This window comes from Mya arenaria, chromosome 17 (assembly GCF_026914265.1).
Source record: "Mya arenaria isolate MELC-2E11 chromosome 17, ASM2691426v1".
NCBI classification, from domain to species: domain Eukaryota; kingdom Metazoa; phylum Mollusca; class Bivalvia; order Myida; family Myidae; genus Mya; species Mya arenaria.
In genome coordinates, this window is record NC_069138.1 from 13737093 (window position 1) to 13760252 (window position 23160).

The 23160-nt window shown below is 36.9% G+C and overlaps 1 protein-coding gene across 1 annotated transcript; it reads left to right on the forward strand.

Annotated features, from left to right (window-relative positions):
* Positions 1–168: 168 nt before the first annotated feature.
* Positions 169–20389, forward strand: LOC128223206 (uncharacterized). Its single transcript, XM_052932496.1, has 6 exons — positions 169–825; positions 946–999; positions 1151–1633; positions 8621–9064; positions 9294–9357; positions 17029–20389. Exons 1-6 carry the CDS (start codon positions 171–173, stop codon positions 17885–17887), a joined length of 2559 nt encoding a protein of 852 aa, XP_052788456.1. The 5' UTR covers positions 169–170; the 3' UTR covers positions 17888–20389.
* Positions 20390–23160: the final 2771 nt, after the last annotated feature.

The following is a 23160-nucleotide window of genomic DNA, read 5'->3' on the forward strand; positions in this document are numbered from 1 at the left end:
TTGCCAGTTTTTTTACTGGTAAATATTATGTTCGCGAAATTGTGTGAAAAGTGGTGCTCAAATTGATCTTTGATCTTCTTAACGTCCCCATTTCACCGACCAACGTTAATGTATATAATGCACATATCTGGTGGCAAGTAATATGTTATATGTCATCCTGCAGGACCACGATGTCAGACCGGTACTACCGCCTGGTGACTCTGCTCCTTGACATCAGTCTCCCAGCTCTGAGGGACCTGTTCGTACATTGCGCCAAGAATGATCCGAATGTAACATTCACCACACTTGAGGGATACATGAACAGCCGTAGGATAGCAGTCGATGCTTTACTCAAATCAAAAATACTTCGTAAACATCAATTTGATATTGTATTCCCAACATCAGGAAAGTTTGACGAAACCAAATGGGACATGTCCTTATTGTCATCACTTCTCCTAAGCATGTTCGGACAAACAATAACTCCTGTGAAAACTGAAATACAGCGAATAAGAGATATGCGAAATAAATTATCACACAGGTCTGACACAAGCATGGTTGAAACAGAATACAATTCTTTTTGGACAAATACTGTTGGTTTGACCGTCAAAGTTATAACTCATTTCAAGGGTCCTCTTGACATACAGAAAGTGGTAAAGGATATCACCAGTCTCGAAACTCGCACCCTTGACCCTTCCAAAACACTTGAAATCATGAATACTTGGTATCTGGGAGTCAGTTTGGAGAATGCTGCAGAAATGAAGCAGAAATTAGTTGAAGTTGGAATCACTACCTCCCTTACTTCGAGTGTACTACAAAAAGCTACAGTCAAAGGGAAAGGCAGATCAGGTATGTTTATTATACTGTTAGACCAGCAGTTTTAAATTGTTGTCGCTCTTTAATTGTAATGGTTTGGATTGGTTTAAATATGTTTGGTGCAATGATGAGAGGTGTTTTTTCATTTTCCAGGTAAACCGACAAAGAGGATAAAAATTTGCAATCCACATTTAGAGGGATTTAAAGGTAAGTCAACGGATATTAATCTGAAACATGTACACTTGATAAACATAAACGGGTTTCAAATTACGCAGACAACTTGCCAAATAGTTTGCTATTAAAAAATAAATGCATCTCGATATGCCATAAGTAATTCATTGATTGTTTTGTTAATCAGGTGATTTCAAACGAAATATGTCGCGGTGTATTCAAGGAGATTTTATTCCACCCGAACAAGTTGGAACAATTCGACAAAAGATAGAAAATGATCACCTTGCAACTGTGGTCGGATATGGTGAGAGCGCGTATCTTTCAACTGTGTTCCATGCAATCAACGGTAGTGAGTATGATTCCAAGTTTTGTGCATTGCTAACAGACCCTTCCGACTGGATTCATGTCGACCCAGATGATGTGCAGCTTGTTGTTTTCAAAGATCCATTCGGAAGCGTAGTATTTGATCAAAACAAAGCTACAGCTATGTTCAACAAACTTGACGACATAAAAAACTCATGTGATGACTCAAAGCTGGATGTTATTATTGCTTCTAAAGGAGAAATCCTAAACGAGGCAATGCGAGTGTTACAACAGACACCCGATGTCCTTGAGGACAAGATAGTAGTTTACAAAGGAACAAGTGCACCAACTCCCTTCAGTATGATAGGTAAGGAGCTATATCTAGTAAATATTTTGAATAACGAGTTCATAACACTGCGGAAAATGGGTAAATATACGGGAATGTACTGAAACCCGTATATCCATAGTGTACGGTAAGTGTACGGGATGTTAAATATACGGGAGTGTTCGGACCCGTATATTCACAAAACTCCTACATCTTGAGTATACGGGATTTGATGTACGGGCGTGAACTAGCCCGTATATCAATGTTATAATAAAAACATGAATTCTGTAATCAAATTAGGTCTCTTCGTGTTTACTTTGACAACATGTATAATATGAACAACATTTATAACATTGACTTAAAAAAATCACTGTATTTAGGAAAATTGGAAGGTGTTAGTAAAAATCACATTTGTAGAAAATTTAATGCTTTAATCGGTGTTGACTGCTTTTTGTGGAATTAGAAAGAGGTCTGAATACTAAAAAATAATTAAATACGACAATGCTGAGTGATTTGACTAAAGACTGGTACTTTTACTATTTTGATGGATGTACGGTACCGTACATCTCCGTATACCTTGAGTGTACGGGCATGTACGGTCTCCGTACACTTTGAAAATACGGGATTATACCATTTCCGTACACGATGAATATACGTGCGTGTAAAATTCCCGTATATTATGGATGTACGGAAATATACAAGTTCCCGTACACGGTGAGTGTACGGAATAGTAACAATTCCCGTACACGATGAATATACGGGCGTGTACAATTCCCGTATATTATGGATGTACGGAAATATACAAGTTCCCGTACACGGTGAGTGTACGGAAAAGTAACAATTCCCATACACTATTGATATACGGAAACGTACTTTTTCCCGTACACCCATGTTGCAAAAAAGTTTGGAAATTTGTTATCATTTGACAGCATATATTATAAGAACAACATTTATACCATTCACGTGTATACATTTTTTTCCGTGTTACTTTGAGAAACAATAATATCTTTATGATACAGAAGAATAAGATTTGACAATGCTGAGTGGTGTTGCATTTGACAGCTATATGATACGATAAACATTTATTACATATACCATTGACTTATTCGTTTTTCCGTGTTTCAGAGTAACAGGAGTCGCGTTTTGTAGAAATATTAACGCTTTTATGTGTTTTAACAGTCGTTGAAGAAATTACAATGACATCTATATGATACAAATTAATTGAATTCGACAATGCTGGGTGGATAAATTCACGGCTAGGGCCCGGGAATGTTTAGTTTCCCGTGCATGATGAATATACAAATCCGTGTACAAATCCCGTATATTTTGGATGTTCGGAAACATACAAGTAACATTACCCGTACAAAACGAATACACGGACATGTTGTGTTTCCCGTATATGCTGAATATACCAATGGGGCATATAGGTTATGAGTGGAGGGGTTCACTCCTAAATGTTAGGACTTACAGTGAAACTTCGTTCCCTCGAACAAGCGGTCGTTCGAGAACCGGCGTTCCCTCGAGGTCGGAGCTTGGTCCCGAACTTTTCTATTTTCATATAGAATATACCCACGCTGCATCGAAACCTAATTATGTCGAGCAGTCGAGCAATATCCTCGGTCCCAAGTATACAAATCGTGCACATAACCTTATGGCTCCCTCGAGGTCAAAATTTCACACTTTTTCCCGAACGCGTGTTCCAAATTAAACAAACATTTGCTACGTGTTAAAAGTTTCGCAAGTTGTAAAAATTGCAATGACAGTTGAAACTCAATTTGATAAGGTGTGAAAACCGTTTATTACTGTTAACGCATGACCAATATTAGTAGATATGGGCATTTGAGATGATAATTATGAGAAGTTAATGACGAGAAGTTAATTGTGAGAAATGTAAATGAGTAATAAGATTATGAATAAACACTACCATGTCGATCCAACATCGGAATTTATGAAAACATTCCTACTTGTCACTTTGCTAAAATTTCTATTTATTAATTTATTGATATTTCTTTTAAAATTATATTTAGTATACATATAGTATACGACAGCCTATGAACATATAAGCGATTTCCACAACGCAACACATAATCGGTGTCTTAGTAAACAGATAACTTCAAACTTAAAATACACTGAAATATATTTCATAACTGACGACAGAATTGAAAATCGGGTCGTTCGAAACATCGGTTCCCTCGTATATAAACACGTAAAGGCTATATCACTTCTAGTAAATCGTAGGAATTAACTAATACATTTTTCAGATAAGTCCACAGACGACTGAATTTATGGGTGACCGAAGAAATTGGGTGCATAACTAATATATGTTGTTTTTATATTGAAAGGGGGCACCTAATGTAATTAAGAAGTGTCATCACTGTCTTATTCTCGGGTACTTTTATGGCCTTTTCAATTAGTGCATGTCGCTCGGAGATCATTTGTTTTCATAACCACATGGCCAGTGGGTCGTAAATCTACGAAACACGAATTATTAAAATTATTTATTAATTTCATCGACAAGCTGCGGAAAATATTATTATCATATTATGCATGAATTGAATAATGGTAAATAAATAAATGAATAAAATAAGTAAATAAATATCCAGCAGGTTTATCTCACTTAAAATTGTATTCAAACGATTTTATATTATCTGTGACATCTGCTTTGATGAATGCTGATAAAAGAAGATCATATCTAAGATAAGGCGTCAAAAGAGACCTATTACTTATTAAACACAACAAAAATATTCATCAATTTCAAGTTTTCTAATTGCATTTTATTAAAATTGCATTTTAATAAGTTATAATTTTGAAGAAACCAGATTTGTTTTGATCATAATTTTATTGAAAATGGCTCTAATTGTTAGCTTACTTTCTTCATAGTTTGATTCCTATTATGAACTCCCTTTTCATTAAAAGCAGTTTACCCTAATCCTCCCATTGGTATGAAGGAGTTGAAATAAAGATGCTCTTTAAAGATTGACAATTTTAACATTTTTTTAAGTTTGGTCTCATCTGATGAATTTGGCATCAATGCCTTCATTTCAGTCATATAAGACACCTCACAGTATAACAGATCTCAACTGTTTTGAAAACTGCCGAAATATTTAGTTTTTTTAAAACGTTAGTAATATTGTAACACTTTTAGCCATAAAACATCAATTTTCAAACCTAAATATGAACAATTGTGATCTGATCATTTGTCAGCAGTCTTATATCATTGAATTCCAGAATTTTACGCAATATTGGCTCATTCCGAAACAAAAAAGTAGTCAAAACGGTCAATCTGTGAGAGTGCAGTTTTAATACTCATTTATTATTATGTATGTAAAAGAAATGCAGAGGAAGTCAAAATCAATGTAATTGTGTTAATTAATGTCAGTGTTTTTGGCTCTCGTGTTTTGTTTAATCTTTCTCTCAATCATAAAGAACTCATTTGTAATAAATATTTAGAAAAAAAGTTTTATACTACTGAAGTACAGATTGTCGGAGGTCATGGCGGATAGCAAAGGGCGACTGATAAGCAACGCCTTATTTGGACGCTGATTGGTCGGTCGGGTATTGGCCGGCTAGTTTGACTGACAGCGCGCGTTATGTCAATTAGTGACATGATCATTTGCTTTGAAAAAAACACATGGCCAGTGGGTCATAAAACTATACGAAATACAACTAAAACACACAAATTCTAAATCTTATTAATTAATTCGACAGACTGCGGGAAATTTAATAACCGAATAAAATATAAATAGAAATAATGAAAAATAAATCCATATGAAAAATAAATACATATATAAATAGCCAGCTTCCTTATCTCACTAATTATTGTATTTAAACAATTGTGACAACTGACTTGAAGAATGCTGATAAAATCCGCTCTGATGTCATACATAAAATAAGAGGCATCTGTTTTTAAGAAATTAGACTGAATTCTTATTAAAATCAAGAACAATAATTATTAATTTCAAGTTTGCATGATTTTCATTGATAGCGGTTGACTCTGACCCATCCATTGGTATGAGGGAGTTGCAATAAAGATGCCCTATCTTTAAAGTTGCACTCTCTTTAAGTTTGACAATTTTTACTTATTTACGTTTTGTCTCAGAATCAGCTTGATTTGGATTTTAGCCATACAACATCAATTTTTCTTTTTTGCTATGCATATTTATGCGACTAAAATAATTTCAATTTACGCTGATATAATAATAATAACAATAATAATAATAATAATAGTAAATAAAACAATCTTAATATTTAGTTTAAATTTTCAAGAATAGCGCAAGTTTCAGCCAATATTTAGCTGCTGGTCATTCAACCAATCAAGAGCGTATAATCAATAGCCAATCGTAACAACGGGATGCAGAAAGCGCGAGAATCGATATCATCTGTGTCATTACATGAGCCAAATAGCAACAAGGAAGAATACCCAACAATAATGAGGTAAGACTACGAGCTAGCATATTATAAGATATAATTGTTATTTATTTTTTGATGGGACACCGATTATTAGTTAGTTATTATGTCTGTGAACCGGGCATAGGTATTTATAATTCGAACATGAACCATTGAACAAACGGATAAACTTTAATTCTGATGAAATGTGGGTTTGGTATTTTAATTAAAAGGTTTGACATTTTGACATTAGACAATTTTTGGCTCGCTGGCACAATTTTGAGGGGAAACAAAATAATAAATATGTATGCCTTTATAAATTAATACAAGCTATGTATTGAATTTACTTTGATTAAATATTAGTTGGCATACATTGACAATTTTTCATAGAAATGTCATGTACAACACAGATTTATGTTTATGTATTATCATCTCATCTGGGAATGGACTGGTTGAATTTTTCAGATCTGTACTCTCTCAGATTGACCGTTTTGACATAAATATTTTGTCTCAGATTTAACTTTTGTATAAATTCCTTCAATTCAAGCACAAAGATCACAGTCAATTGCTAAAAAACTGCCAAAGATTACAGTTTTTAATGCTTTGAGAGTGCATTTTTTACAAGTCTAGACTTAGACATATATAGGTTGTGTCACATTTTCTAATGGTTTTTCTATCACGGGGTTTTGTAACTTCATGGTGATGAATTTGCCATATTGCTGTATTATATCAAATCTGCATTTCATATGTCTGTACGCCACAAGCTTGTTGTGTCTGTATAATTTCTTTTTTCAGTGACCTGATGTCCGTGCGCAATTTGACCTAATGCCTGAAGCCAATAAATCGCGGAATGGAACTCATATTAGTTGTGATATGTTTTCTGGACGTTTGTTTTAACAGCCTGTATAAATTGTTGTTTGACAAGGCAGTGGAATTTTAATCATACAATATTTTGTTTGAGCAAATGCCACAATGAAATGATTATGTTAAGGCAGATCTAGAATGACATTAATCATTGATTACTCAAACATGATATTTTTAAATCTGATGAATTTATATAAATAGTAATTATTCCTATGTCTATAAATAATGTTTTATAAAAAACAGCATGCATTTGTTATTTCTTATCATTCGTGTCTAACACGGGCAAACCCTTTCTTTGTCCATCCCGTATAAGGTCCGTACATTCATCCGTGTACGGGGTCCGTATTCCAATCCCGTACATGTTGCGTGTACGGGTCCGTATATCCATCCAGTACACGTTGCGTGTACGGAGTCCTATATCCATCCCGTACACGTTGCGCGTACGGGGTCCGTATATTCATCCCGTACACGTTGCGTGTACGGGGTCCGTATATTCACCCCGTACACGTTGCATGTATGGGGTCCGTATATCCATCCCGTACACGTTGCATGTACGGGGTCCGTATATCCATCCCGTATAAGTTGCATGTACGGGGTCCGTATATCCATCCCGTACACGTTGAATGTACGGGGTCCGTATATCCATCCCGTATACGTTGTATAACGTCCGTATATCCATCCCGTACAAGTTGAATGTACGGGGTCCGTAGATCTATCACGTACACGTTGCATGTACGGGGTCCGTATATCCATCCCGTACACATTGCATGTACGGGGTCCGTATATCCATCCCGTACACATTGCATGTACGGGGTCCGTATATCCATCCCGTACACATTGCATGTACGGGGTCCGTATATCCATATATATTTTGTCAAAACATTATATGGATAAAATGTGTATTTTTTCAAAAACACGCTAAATAACATAAAAATATTTCACATTTTTTTCTCGAAATTAAAATATCTCCGTATATCTAAAGATACGGGAATGGATATATGGAAGTCCGTACACGTGGTGTTCCGTATACGTATTAATATACGGGGTCCGTACATGTGGATATACGGGTCCGAACACGCCCGTATATTCAAGATGTACGGGACCGTTCTTTCCTGTATATTCAACCATTTTCCACAGTGTAATTGTTTTCCTTAAACAAAATATATAAGTTGACATATTTACAGAAGGTTAATAATGAATTAATATTTTTCAGAGCAAATGACATTAATGAAAGAGAAAAATGACCCCCCTGTATATTCAAGAAATGTTTCCCGTGAGTATGTTTGACGTTTTCTACTGTTGCGGATCTCAATTTACGGATATAATTCTTTTCGAGTTATAAGATAAATCTAACTGACGGGTAAAGAGACACAACGATAGGTTCCCCTTTTAACTTTCATCTTGAAAGCTAAACTATATAGTCGAAACTCGCTTTGCGAACTCTGTTATCTCAATGTTCTTGTTGTGTCGAACTTGTTTTTACATGTTTAGCGTTTAATTATACATTTTTTGTAATTCGTTTCTATCGAATAGTCATTTTCTGAAGTCCAAACGACTTCGACTTAACGAGCTTTGACTGCAATTTACTCGTGTATGTTAAATTTCTAGTTTTGTGCGCAATATTTTCACACACTTTGTATCACTTTTAGAAAGAGGGATATACATGCTTATTTATATACGTATGCAATCTTTAAATTTTAAACATAATGATAATTATCAATAAAGGTATTCCTTTTTGACAATTTCAAATATATAAATATAAGCCAATCATCATTGCAGAGATGAGCAAATGTTACGTAGAAGATCTGCAGAAGACAACACTCAAGACAAGTAATACAAATTATAGAACAATTTTGTCCAAACTCAGCGATAAACACTGTGTGGTTTTGACAGCTACAGATAGTGATGGCCTTTCAAAATGCATTACCTACCTGACAGCAGATTTCCCGAGCTGTTTGACTGTGTCCCACAGAGACGATATCATGCATGCGAAACTGGACAGCGCGGGCGTAGTTGTGGTAGTTGACATGGCGGGGAAATATGTGTTCGACATGTTGAAAGCAAACCAATGGTTGGAGACCTTCGACTTTATGAAGCCAATGGTGAACAATGGGAAACCAAACATTGCGGTCGTGATGGACAAGGCGAGGCTGCATGAGTGCCTTCGGAAAACAGGAATGCATTGGATTTTTCAAAACGTCTTGGAAATGAATCCGTCAGGAGGTAAAAATACATTTCTCTTATCAAATTTCACAATATAGCGGTTTTGTTCTCTTTAACTGTTTATAGTTTTATACGTGAGCGTTTTAAGAGTTTAAAACATGGCTGTGTCCACTGTTTAATACCAAAAGCATATAATCTACTTGAAAGCTTCTTAGTTCCCGAAAAAAGTACCCAATATTTTTTTCGCATCTTCAGACTATAGAGTTAAGTTTTGTGATATTGTTTGCAGGTATTGTTGATGTTGACGTCCAGAGCGTTATCAATAACGAACTGGGTAGACCGACCAGCGTCAGGTATTGTCGCCTTTCAAATAATAAATTACTATTGATAATACTTAAGTACAATGTTTTGATCTTATTTATTTTAACGTTCAGCTCTAAATATTAGATATTTATCAGCATCATGTAACATCAGCTCATAAGGATGGTCGTCGTTGGAATGTGTTTAAGGTTTAATTAAAGCACAAGTTTTATGTCAATGTTGCCTGACCACGTGACTTGATGTATGCTGCGAACTTAAATAACTAACGGATCACTGTTTGAATTCTATCAAACGACAATCGAATTCGTTCATCAAATATTGGCCTGTTTCATGTGTGCAGACCCTGACGGTTTCGTACGGGTATTACTCGGAGGCTTAAACAAACAATTATGTTAACTGTCTCTCCATATAGGCTTGTGGCTTTCCCTTACAAATTGTTAAATTGCCGTTTTGAATTTTGTAACTTAGTAATACCCACAGTCTTTCATGCTTACACATACAATTGTGCATGATATGCATGGCTTATTGTTTTTGTTTTTAATACAACGAATGTCAGTCGTAAAGTTCTCGGACTCTGCTTATAATATCGAAAATGTTTACTATAAAATCAAAATAATACAACAGTATCGTAGACAAATGTATTTGGAAGTTGTGTTGCAAATTTTACAGGAAACTAACAACATGCAATAAAATAGCCACACCCTATTAAACATAACCATGAACAACACGGAGCACTTTTCAAGGCAAAAAATAACGCGACGTCACTTTTAACGTTACCCCTTTTCAAAATATTTCCCTCATGCACACGGGTCGAATCGCCGGTAATGCGTCCGTGCAGCAATCGCCAGTTCCTTTAGCGATTCGAACTTTCGGCCTTGGAGCTCACTCTTTAACCTAGGAAGAACGCGAAATCCATGGGAGCCAGGTCTGGACAGTATGGAGGATGCTGCAGACACTCAAATCTAGTGTTCGACTAACCTTCTTATTGGGGTCCTTTCCCATAAGTTTCAACGTTTCTGTAAGGGTTATTCCTGCAGGTCCGCGAAACTTAATCCCTGCACGCTGCGCCGTACAAAATGACGTCGGTGTTTTACAATTGGAACTGTTGCGGAGTAGCGATACTCAACTTGCGATTTTTCAATTGCTATCATGGACATGACGTCAAAACTCTCCGGAAGTATTAACCAGATACGTTTCTAATGTTATGTCTAAAGTTATGATGCTAATGTGCTAAATTTTAAAGATTCGATACTTTTGTGTTTTGTTGCTAAATAAGATTTGTAAGATTTCAAACTACTCCGTAACAACTATACAACATTAAAATATATTCGTGTTTGTGAACCAGACTATAACATGTCGTATTTTACAATCACTAGGTATTTGAACGATAAAAAATAATAACTTTATTAGGACAGCCCGGGTACTTAACGACTGACCCTCGTATTTATAATCACGGGGATATTTGAAGTATATGGTCATATGATTTATGAGAAGTCACGTAATTATGCATTGTGTCGCGGATATCATTTGTATGTATTACATTGCGGATATCATTTGTATGCATTGTATCGCGGATATCATTTGTATGCATTGTATCGCGGATATCATTTGTATGCATTGTATCGCGGATATCATTTGTATGCATTGTATCGCGGATATCATTTGTATGCATTGTATTGCGGATATCATTTGTATGCATTGTATCGCGGATATCATTTGTATGCATTGTATCGCGGATATCATTTGTATGCATTGTGTCGCGGATATCATTTGTATGCATTGTATCGCGGATATCATTTGTATGCATTGTGTCGCGGATATCATTTGTATGCATTGTATTGCGGATATCATTTGTATGCATTGTATCGCGGATATCATTTGTATGCATTGTATTGCGGATATCATTTGTATGCATTGTGTCGCGGATATCATTTGTATGCATTGTATCGCGGATATCATTTGTATGCATTGTATTGCGAATATCATTTGTATGCATTGTATCGCGGATGTCATTTGTATGCATTGTGTCGCGGATATCATTTGTATGCATTGTGTCGCGGATATTATTTGTATGCATTGTATTGCGGATATCATTTGTATGCATTGTATCGCGGATATCATTTGTATGCATTGTATTGCGGATATCATTTGTATGCATTGTATCGCGGATATCATTTGTATGCATTGTATCGCGGATATCATTTGTATGCATTGTATCGCGGATATTATTTGTATGCATTGTATTGCGGATATCATTTATATGCATTGTATCGCGGATAACATTTGCATGCATTGTATTGCGGATATCACTTGTAAGCATTGTATTGCGGATATCATTTGTATGCATTTTATCGCTGATATAACGTTTTGTATTGTATTGCGCATTTCATTTGTATGTATTGTATTGCGGATATCATTTGTATGCGTTGTATCGCGGATAACATTTGTATGCATTGTATCGCGGATAACATTTGTATGCATTGTATCGCGGATATCATTTGTATGCATTGTATCGCGGATATCATTTGTATGCATTGTATCGCGGATAACATTTGTATGTATTGTATTGCGGATATCATTTGTAATACTTAGAGTAGTGTAGTAACAATGAATTTAAAGCCCGTGGTGATTTAAATACGCTTTTTTGTTAAGCGTGTTTTTTATACCTTTAGTCGATAATGTTTGCATTTCTTCACAAAAATATATATTTCAAGTTTTAAATTTCAAGTTTTAAAAAGTGCCTTAATAGCTAATATCTGTCGTTAGTGTGTATATCGGACACAAAAAATGCGTGGAAAACCGAAACCGAACTAGCATATAAATAGCGGAATTATAGTACGAGCAGTCATATATGTTCCTTAGGGCTGTTGGACCTGTACAATGACTATTTTTTCTATGATTTTAAACTCTTCATTTGTTTCTTAGTTCAAGCATGTAACATTTTAATGAATGTTGTTATATCAATTGATGAACTATCATTACTTAAAGTTTCAACTATAAACTATTAGTGTCCATTTTGCACCTAACCGCGACGGCTTGCTGTGGTTCAAGTTAAGACTGTAGTTTTAGTATCTAGACAGTGGCGGCTCAACCGGAGCGGGGGGGGGCACATAGGGCCCGTGCCCCACCCCCAGCTGGCCGGCAAGTTATGTTCTTTGTGCACATATTTATTGATTTAACTGTACAAATAAGTTTTGTCACAGTTTAAAGTTTATATCATTATTTGAGCAAGTAAACAGTTGAACCTGATTCTCGTGTTCCAGTATTTATGGTATGCCAATTTCAAAATATAATAATGTATAGTATATGACACGAAAAAGTCTCTTGAAAATGGAATCGGGGCCCGAACATTCGATAATGATAAATCGGCGCCGCATTTTACACAGACAGCTGATCAAAAGTAAACAAATAATACGAAACAAATATGGCTGCAGTTATACGGGTTAGTTTACTGTTTTCAGAATATATTCTTTACCAGAAATATAAGTTGTTTTAAACTGTTAACATGTGCACAGTTTATGTTTGTCATTGCACGTATGTCTATCTCAGGAGGGCGAGTGGTTAACGACTTTGGTTTCAAAATCGGCGACCCCGGTTCGATTCTTTTCATCGACATGATATTTTTAGGGTGTAAGGTTTATCTAATATCAGTTAATGCTATCTTTTTAATTCATTTGATCTGCCAAACATCATTGACAGCGACAGCAAATGTTAATTCCATGTCATTATATGATTAAAATAATGCATTCCAAAAAAGTTTTATAATGTTTTTAATTAGTTGTGCACCCCCCTCCCCCCATTTAGAAAGTCCTGGATCCGCCACTGCTAGATGTGTCCCGAAAATCGCCAATCAGCTACAAAGTGAGAAAAATGATAACTTTAAACAAAAGCAACATAGCTGACTCAAATAAAGTAACCAATCTTTAAAAAGATAACAAACATTGTGGATTGTTTAACATCTCAGAAAACTGAGTATATTTCCTAAACATACGAAAAACTTAGCATTCTGAAAGGAAAAACAACAGACATGCTTACCGTTTACCACTGTTTTAACAAATTGGCATACAGCAAATAAAAAGTGTTGTGGCTCCAATAATTCCCAGGCAAATGTTGAAGTGTCTAGCAATATATATATATATACAATGTAATGACTTTCAGGAACCTGACCTTTTAATATATGAATTTTGGATGCCTTCATGATGACCTAATATTACTTTTATATTTTCTGACAGGACTTTGTGTGTAAATCAATCGCCATTATTTATTTAATAGTAAGTTATTCCGAGTTTTTGAACATAATGATCATTCGGATAATAATAAAACAAAAGGTATGTTTGGCTTTTAAGGCTTGCCAATTATGTCGTCATACGTCCGATTTCGGCTTTATTTTAGGGAAAACATTAAAACTGTAATAAAGATTTTTCCGATAATAATTCATGAACATTTTTCTAACCGAATAGCATTACACGTCTGCTGAAATAAAGGGCAAATGTACAAACTCTAATGTCATTTTGGTATTAAATTGAGCATAGTTGTAAACAGCAATTTAACATCTTTCAAGTACAGTCGAACCCCGTTGGCTCGAACTCGCTTGGCTCGAATTATTCGTTGGCACGAGCTAGATGTATAGGAACGATTCTTTATACTGAAGGTAAACAACCCCGGTTGGCTCGAATATTTTGAGGCTCGATTTATTTTCGCCGGTCCTTGGGAGATCGACTCAACGGTGTTCGACTGTTACAACAAAACTTCATTGGTCACTACCCATCTTATAAAGGTTAATGGTAGCTTAAGTGTGGGTCGGATTTAGAAATACACGAATAATAAAAGCAGAGTATTGAACAGGAAGAAAAAACCGAAACACTACATCAAACATGAAAATTGCCACTCCGTTATTCATGATGTTACGACCACTTATCGCAACCGAGAAAGAGACACCGGCAAGAAAATTTAATCAGCAACAACTTTTATTTAATATCAGTGTTACAAAACATACACAAAATATCTTCACAGATCCTAGTATTTTAAATGTCTACTTAAATTGTTAAATACACATTACATAATGAGAACACTATAACAATCAAATATATTTTAAAAATAATGCCCACAAAAGGTTTTAGAACAAGTGAAACTTTTAATAGGACCTTTAATGTATACCTATATTTTCCAAATGAGTGTGTTCGAGATCATAAAATAAAAATTCTCACTGCAGGCCGTAAACCAACATCTGACAACGGACGCTTTTAAGAATGTAGGTAGGACCGTAGTCAAACACCTGACAACGGAGAGAGCAGGCCCGTAACCAAAAAACACCTGACAACGGACACTGCAGGCCCGTAACCAAACACCTGACAACGGACAGTGCAGGCCCGTAACCAAACACCTGTCAACGGAGACTGCAGGCCCGTAACCAAACACCTGACAACGGACAATGCAGGCCCGTAACCAAACACCTGACAACGGACAGTGCAGGCCCGTAACCAAACACCTGACAACGGACAGTGCAGGCCCGTAACCAAACACCTGACAACGGACAGTGCAGGCCCGTAACCAAACACCTGACAACGGACAGTGCAGGCCCGTAACCAAACACATGACAACGGACAGTGCAGGCCCGTCACCAAACACCTGACAATGGACAGTGCAGGCCCGTAACCAAACACCTGACAACGAACACTGCAGGCCCGTTACCAAACACCTGACAACGGACAGTGTAGGCCCGTTACCAAACACCTGACAACGGACACTGCAGGCCCGTAACCAAACACCTGACAACGGACACTGCAGGCCCGTAACCAAACACCTGACAACGGACAGTGCAGGCCCGTAACCAAACACCTGACAACGGACAGTGCAGGCCCGTAACCAAACACCTGACAACGGACACTGCAGGCCCGTCACCAAACACCTGACAACGGACACTGCTGGCCCGTAACCAAACACCTGACAACGGACAGTGCAGGCCCGTAACCAAACACCTGACAATGGACACTGCAGGCCCGTAACCAAACACCTTACAAAGGACACTGCAGGCCCGTAACCAAACACCTGACAACGGACAGTGCAGGCCCGTAACCAAACACCTTGCAACGGACACTGCAGGCCCGTAACCAAAACCCTGGCAACGGACAGTGCAGGCCCGTAGCCAAACACCTGACAACGGACCGTGCAGGCCCGTTACCAAACACCTGATAACGAACAGTCAGGCCCGTAACCAAACACCTGACAATGGACAGTGTAATACATGTTAGCAGGCCCGTAGTCACACGGAGTACACCAAAGTAGTTGCTTTTGTAAAATGTCCGAATCGAAATAAATAAAATTATACGACGTCACATATTAAAAATACTTTGCATCTAATTTATTCAATATATAACAAATAAATAAATCAAGAAAAACTGAAACGTTATTGTTTAGTTAAGTGTTTATACATTGTTTTTAATGTACAAGTATACATAACATATTTAATTATGGAGTAGATAAATAAATCAAAGATGTATATAAAATGTCTCATGAACTGTCAATACAAAACAAAACTTCCACGTTCATTAAATGCGCTCTCACAGTCTTTTCTTCAAGAAAAGATGAGTGCAATGGCATTGATAGATATTTCTTATTCGATAAGTATGAAAAGTCGAAAATGAATTAAATGAGAATCCATCACACTTTTTTAGAGAAACGCGCCAATTTGTATGCGCACGAAACGTTATTTCTGAATTGACATCGTTGAAATTGTGTCCAAATCCTGTGCACGCTGACATTGATTTGATACTGAGAACGGGTTAAAATTTCAAAACAGTAAAAAAATATCAAACTTAAGTTACAAATAAATCTATATAAACCACCGGAAAGCATACAATAAAGTGCAGAAGTTAATGTGCTGTGCTGTAAGCGAAAGGTTGCGAGTACGAATCCGTTGTAGGTTATTCATTTTATTGTTAATTGTGTGGTATTTCACGCACTTGCCATTATTTCAATTAACTTCATTACAATTTTTTTCATTCAGAACATTTCTTTTATCTGTTTTAATTGTTATTTATTTTTCCATGTCCATTCAAATATAAAACCGTAATTGTTTTTCATAGAAATTAAAACATAATATATTTTTGAATGACTTTAATATATATTTTAAAATAGCGATATCCTAGCAATTGTAACACGTGAAACAGTATTATTATAAGCAATGACTGAATAAATCAGATTAGCCCAAATACCTTAAATACAATGGTACATTCACAGCTCAGCGCACGAAATCTAACTTTTTTATTGTGAAGAATACAAATATCTGTAAATAAAGTCCGGCGAACTGGAAATTAGACTTGACAATTATTCGATTTTTTTTATATTTTACTTGCATACAAGTATATCATTAAATAATCATCCTACATATTTCGCTCTCACTTCTTTCGCCAATATGACAATATAATATTACTAGAATATGTAACTATAACACCACTGTTTTGGCCGGTAAATACTTTAAATGACTTAAAACAATTCACCTAAATTGATAATTTATATTGATATTTTAAAATCATATATATATATATATTTATTTATTTATTATTTTGTAAGACGTTTTTTTATTTCTTAAAACATTTAGCATAGGTTGTTATTATTGTATATACTTATATTAATCTTTGTACACATTTCCATCACATTTAACTCTTTCCTGTTATTATCGACGTATACTTGTATCGTTACAGCATGCAGACTGACCCAACCCTGAGACACGTGGCCGACATTAAGCTGATGAAACGAGACGAGGATGATGACGATGACGATGACATGGTAGAGTTGGGCTATATAAGCGGAATGACCGTGGTGGAGGACAGATTACTGGTGGCCGTGGACCTGAAAAATGTTTGTTTGCGTTGTTTTGATTTGAGCACAAGTACACAGATATCGAGATATGATATGCAACGACCCTCGCCATATGATATAACAACACTACCTGGTTGTCGAGTAGCTGTGACACTTCCTTCAGCTGGTAAAATTCATTTCCTGGAAGTGAAATCTCAGTCCGGAGAGTTTTTGTTTATTAATAAGATAAACGTTGATGAAGGATGTTATGGAATAGTGTACAGTGATGACAAACTGATACTATCATATAAGGGTCATACATCCAATAACGTACAAATACTGGACATGGAGGGCAACGTGCAGCAGGTGTTCGAGAAGGACAGTAACGGTGAGAATCTGTTCAAATGGCCCGAACAAGTGGCCGTTAGCCCTGACCACAACACAATGTACGTATCTGACTGGGAGAAGGACACGGTGACTGCCCTGACGCGGGATGGTCATGTGCTCGGGGTTTTACAGGATAAGGACAATCTACGTGACCCACGTGGATTAACTGTTGATGCCACAGGTTGTGTGTACGTATGTGATTGTAATTCCAACACTGTGTGCCTAGTGTCCCCGGAGACCGGCTCTGTCACCAGGCTGCTGGGGGAGGAGGATGGTGTTCACAGTCCACGTTGTGTGGCAGTATGTGATAAATCACGCCGTCTGTACGTTGGGATGTGGCGCATCAGTGGAATTAAAGTGTTCAAAATAGAATAATGAAACATATTATAGAAAGGTTACTTTTATTGCCTGTATCAGAATGATTTATTTTAATGCTTATGTTGAAAAGCGTTTGTTAAATTGTAATGGAAGTTCACAAGATTATGTTGTATCATAATGAGTGTGTACCCGATAAGAATATTATTGTGACATTGCTTATTCAGACAAAAAATCAAACAAGAAAAGCAGTTTCACATTTTAAGTTGTACTTGATGTTGATGTTGTTGTTTTCAAGCAAATGCAACACGAGTTGTGTTTTTATTTTAATAGTGATTATATATTTACAAACGATCATAACATTTAAAAAAAAGAATTATTTAAAAAAATATCATTTATAATTAATGTTCCACTTTCACTTTTATTCGATAACATCTCTGATTGTATGCTATACTGAAATGATGATAACGCGTACTAGATGATACATCTTACATAAAGGAAAAAGTGACATATTTATGTAGAAATTTGTTTAAGTTATAGTAAGATGACATGAAGTGAATTCTTGATTATTAAGAATAGGCGGAGTGAGCGTAGCGAACGAGTCCTTCTTGATTATTAAGAATTCACTTCATGTCATCTAACTGACTTAGAATACAACCTCATTGGCTGATACATTGTCAACGTAAAATCTGATGCAGGGAGTGTGTATCGGATAATTGGCAGAAAAGGAGGACTTTTTCGCACGCGCGAAAGTTGAAATTCTTATGATTAAGTCTACTACTTAATGGTTGCCGTTCTGCAGTTTCATTGGCGTAAAATGTAGGTTGTATTCTAAATAAAGTGATGTTTTTACGTTTGAGCCTCTAGTTCCAGTCTCTTTTATGACATTGCCATGTGCCTCCATTCTTTTTTAAATGTTCGACTAGTGGGCTTCTGTCTGTATATTGTTATTGTATCATTCATTATAGTACACTTCACATTCTATGCGTAATGAACGCGCCTGGTTCTGAGACATCCATGCTATATTTAGTACGAGGTTGTTCCATGACATTTGGAGTCATTTCGTTCCAACATTCAGCTATATATATTTCCTTACGAAAAAGAATATTCCGCATAATGTTATTTTTTTTTATTTTTGCTTAACTTTTTTAAATATTTTTATTTTTGTTTAACCTCCAGGGCCGGTGTTCATAAAACATCTTAAATAATTACCTATCTTATTAATAAGTCATTTTCCTAAGTTAACTATCCCACTGGTCATATGATAGCATAACTTAGTTATATTTAAAATTCTTTATACTTATCATTTTGATGTAATATTTAAACTTTTTGAACAAAATGCTACTTTTTTTTCTTTAATTTTAACTATGGACATTTTACGAATTTGACTTCAAATAAGATATGAGGTGTTTCTTTAATACCGGCCCTGGCCCCGATTTCTCGAAACTTCTTAAGTTCCATGAAAGAGAATAAAAAAAAGCTACCTATTTGTGTGTTTCAAAAATTTGAGTTATATACACATAAGTTGTCGTCGTCATGAAAAATGAACTATAAGCTTCTAAGCATAGATGTCGCAATGTTTACATACATTTTTGCCAATATTATTCCTGGATATATTATAATTGGATGTTTATTATTCCTGACGTATAAATGCACTAATGCAGTGACCATAGATTCTCAAGAGACTCAAACTAGAATGTAAGTTTATACATGCGAGACCCGAACCAGTATGTAAGTTAAATAACTTAGAGACCCAAACTAGTATGCAAGCTAATAACTTAAAGACCCAAACTATTATGCAAGCTAATAACTTAGAGACCCAAACTATTATGCAAGCTTATAACTTAAAGACCGAAACTATTATGCTAGCTAATAACTTAAAGACCCAAAATATTATGCAAGCTAATAACTTAGAGACCCAAACTGGTATGCAAGCATATAACTTAGAGACACAAACCAATATATAAGTTAATAACTTAGAGACCCAAACCATTGTATAAATTATCAACTTATAGTGCCAAACTAGTTTATAAGTTAATTACTAAGAGTCCCAAACTATTATAAAAGTTTAATAACTTAGAGACCCAAACCATTATATAATCTAATAATTTAGAGACCCAATATAGTATATACGTTAATAATTTAGAGACCTGAACTAGTATATAAGTTAATAACTTAGAGACCCAAACCATTATATAATCTAATAATTTAGAGACCCAATATAGTATATACGTTAATAATTTAGAGACCTGAACAAGTATATAAGTTAATAACTTAGAGACCCAAACTATTATAATTATAAGTTTCATCAAGAAACACATGAGAGACAACAACGTTATGTAACTGGTAACATTAGCTCAAGAAAATAGCTAATAATATTTTGGCTTTATCTTTTGTTTAGGAACTTGAGGACTTTTGGTCACTGAAATTTATAGATAAATTAATTTCTTAGATCTTTTTTTAAAAACAAAACTGTAAAATTATTAGGTTTTCTAAAATGTCTATACATTCTGAATTTAATATTTTATGTGTATGTGTGTTTAGGAAATGAAATAAACTGTAAAAAATCATTTACTGTTTAATCCATTTTCGTTCCAAGTGTTAACGTGAATGTTGGAGCGATAGCTGGAATTGTAAATACGAAGGTAATAACAATCCGTGCTAAGTACAATCGGCGACAAGTATTTTGTTAATGAAGTTTGCCTTTCATGTATGTCTATCGTTACCAAATCTGAGGCTCAAACCCCTCTTTTGGTACACATTATTCAATGTGGTTTTCATGGTGTACGCGGTATTCAAAATGGTAGTACGATCTTTACAGAAACGCCAAATTAGACATTATTGAATACACACTGTCAAAACCGTTTGAATCATTTGCTACACATAATTCGGATAGGATTACGATTACGTTCAATAAGCGAGGAGTAGGATGGGGTGGGGGCAATCCCTCAGACATAGGACAGTTAGAAGATCTCGATCAGTCACATACTTGCCTTCTTGTCTTTTACAAATTTATTTCTGAGTCTATCCAAAAGTCAAGGTACACTAAACGCCAAAAAATGTCGCGTTGGCACTACTAGGACAGGCCGAGTAATGTAAATGGCACTACTGTGACAGGCCGAGTAATGTAAATGGCACTACAGGGACAGGCCGAGTAATGTAAATGGCACTACAGGGACAGGCCGAGTAATGTAAATGGCACTACAGGGACAGGCCGAGTTATGTAAATGGTACTACTAGGACAGGCCGAGTTATGTAAATGGCACTACTAGGACAGGCCGAGTTATTTTAATGGCACTACTAGGACAGGCCGAGTAATGTAAATGGCACTACTAGGACAGGCCGAGTAATGTAAATGGCACTACTAGGACAGGCCGAGTAATGTAAATGGCACTACTGGGACAGGCCGAGTAATGCAAATGGCACTACAGAGACAGGCCGAGTAATGTAAATGGCACTACTGGGACAGGCCGAGTAATGGAAATGGAACTACAGGGACAGGCCGAGTAATGTAAATGGCACTACAGGGACAGGCCGAGTAATGTAAATGGAACTACAGGGACAGGCCGAGTAATGTAAATGGCACTACAGGGACAGGCCAAGTAATGTAAATGGCACTACAGGGACAGGCCGAGTAATGCAAATGGAACTACAGGGACAGGCCGGGTAATGTAAATGGCACTACAGGGACAGGCCGAGTAATGTAAATGGCACTACAGGGACAGGCCGAGTAATGTAAATGGCACTAGTGGGACAGGCCGAGTAATGCAAATGGCACTACAGGGACAGGCCGAGTAATGTAAATGGCACTACTGGAACAGGCCGAGTAATGTAAATGGCACTACAGGGACAGGCCGAGTAATGTAAATGGCACAACAGTGACAGACCAAGTAATGCAAATGGCACTACAGGGACAGGCCGAGTAATGCAAATGGCACTACTGGGACAGGCCGAGTAATGCAAATGGCACTACAGGGACAGGCCGAGTAATGCAAATGGCACTACTGGGACATGCCGAGTAATGCAAATGGCACTACAGGGACAGACCGAGTAAAGTAAATGGCACTACTGGGACATGCCGAGTAATGCAAATGGCACTACAGGGACAGGCCGAGTAATGTAAATGGCACTACTGGGACAGGCCGAGTAATGCAAATGGCACTACAGGGACAGGCCGAGTAATGTAAATGGCACTACAGGGACAGGCCGAGTAATGTAAATGGCACTACAGGGACATGCCGAGTAATGCAAATGGCACTACAGGGACAGACCGAGTAATGTAAATGGCACTACAAGGACAAGCCAAGTAATGCAAATGGCACTACAGGGACAAGCCGAGTAATGTAAATGGCACTACAGGGACAGGCCGAGTAATGTAAATGGCACTACAGGGACAGGCCGAGTAATGTAAATGGCACTACAGGGACAGGCCGAGTAATGTAAATGGCACTACAGGGACAGGCCGAGTAATGTAAATGGCACTACTGGGACAGGCCGAGTAATGTAAATGGCACTACAGGGACAGGCCGAGTAATGTAAATGGCAATACTAGGACAGGCCGAGTAATGTAAATGGCACTACTGGGACAGGCCGAGTAATGTAAATGGCACTACAGGGACAGACCGAGTAATGTAAATGGCACTACAGGGACAGGACGAGTAATGTAAATGGCACTACAGGGACAGGCCGAGTCATGTAAATGGCACTACAGGGACAGGCCGAGTAATGTAAATGGCACTACTGGAACAGGCCGAGTAATGTAAATGGCACAACAGTGACAGACCAAGTAATGCAAATGGCACTACAGGGACAGGCCGAGTAATGTAAATGGCACTACAGGGACAGGCCGAGTAATGTAAATGGCACTACTGGGACAGGCCGAGTAATGTAAATGGCACTACAGGGACAGGCCGAGTAATGTAAATGGCAATACTAGGACAGGCCGAGTAATGTAAATTTCACTACTGGGACAGGCCGAGTAATGTAAATGGCACTACAGGGATAGACCGAGTAATGTAAATGGCACTACAGGGACAGGACGAGTAATGTAAATGGCACTACAGGGACAGGCCGAGTAATGTAAATGGCACTACAGGGACAGGCCGAGTAATGTAAATGGCACTACTGGAACAGGCCGAGTATTGTAAATGGCACAACAGTGACAGACCAAGTAATGCCAATGGCACTACAGGGACAGGCCGAGTAATGTAAATTTCACTACTGGAACAGGCCGAGTTATGTAAATGGCACTACAGGGACAGGCCAAGTAATGCAAATGGCACTACAGGAACAGGCCAAGTAATGTAAATGGCACTACAGGGACAGGCCAAGTA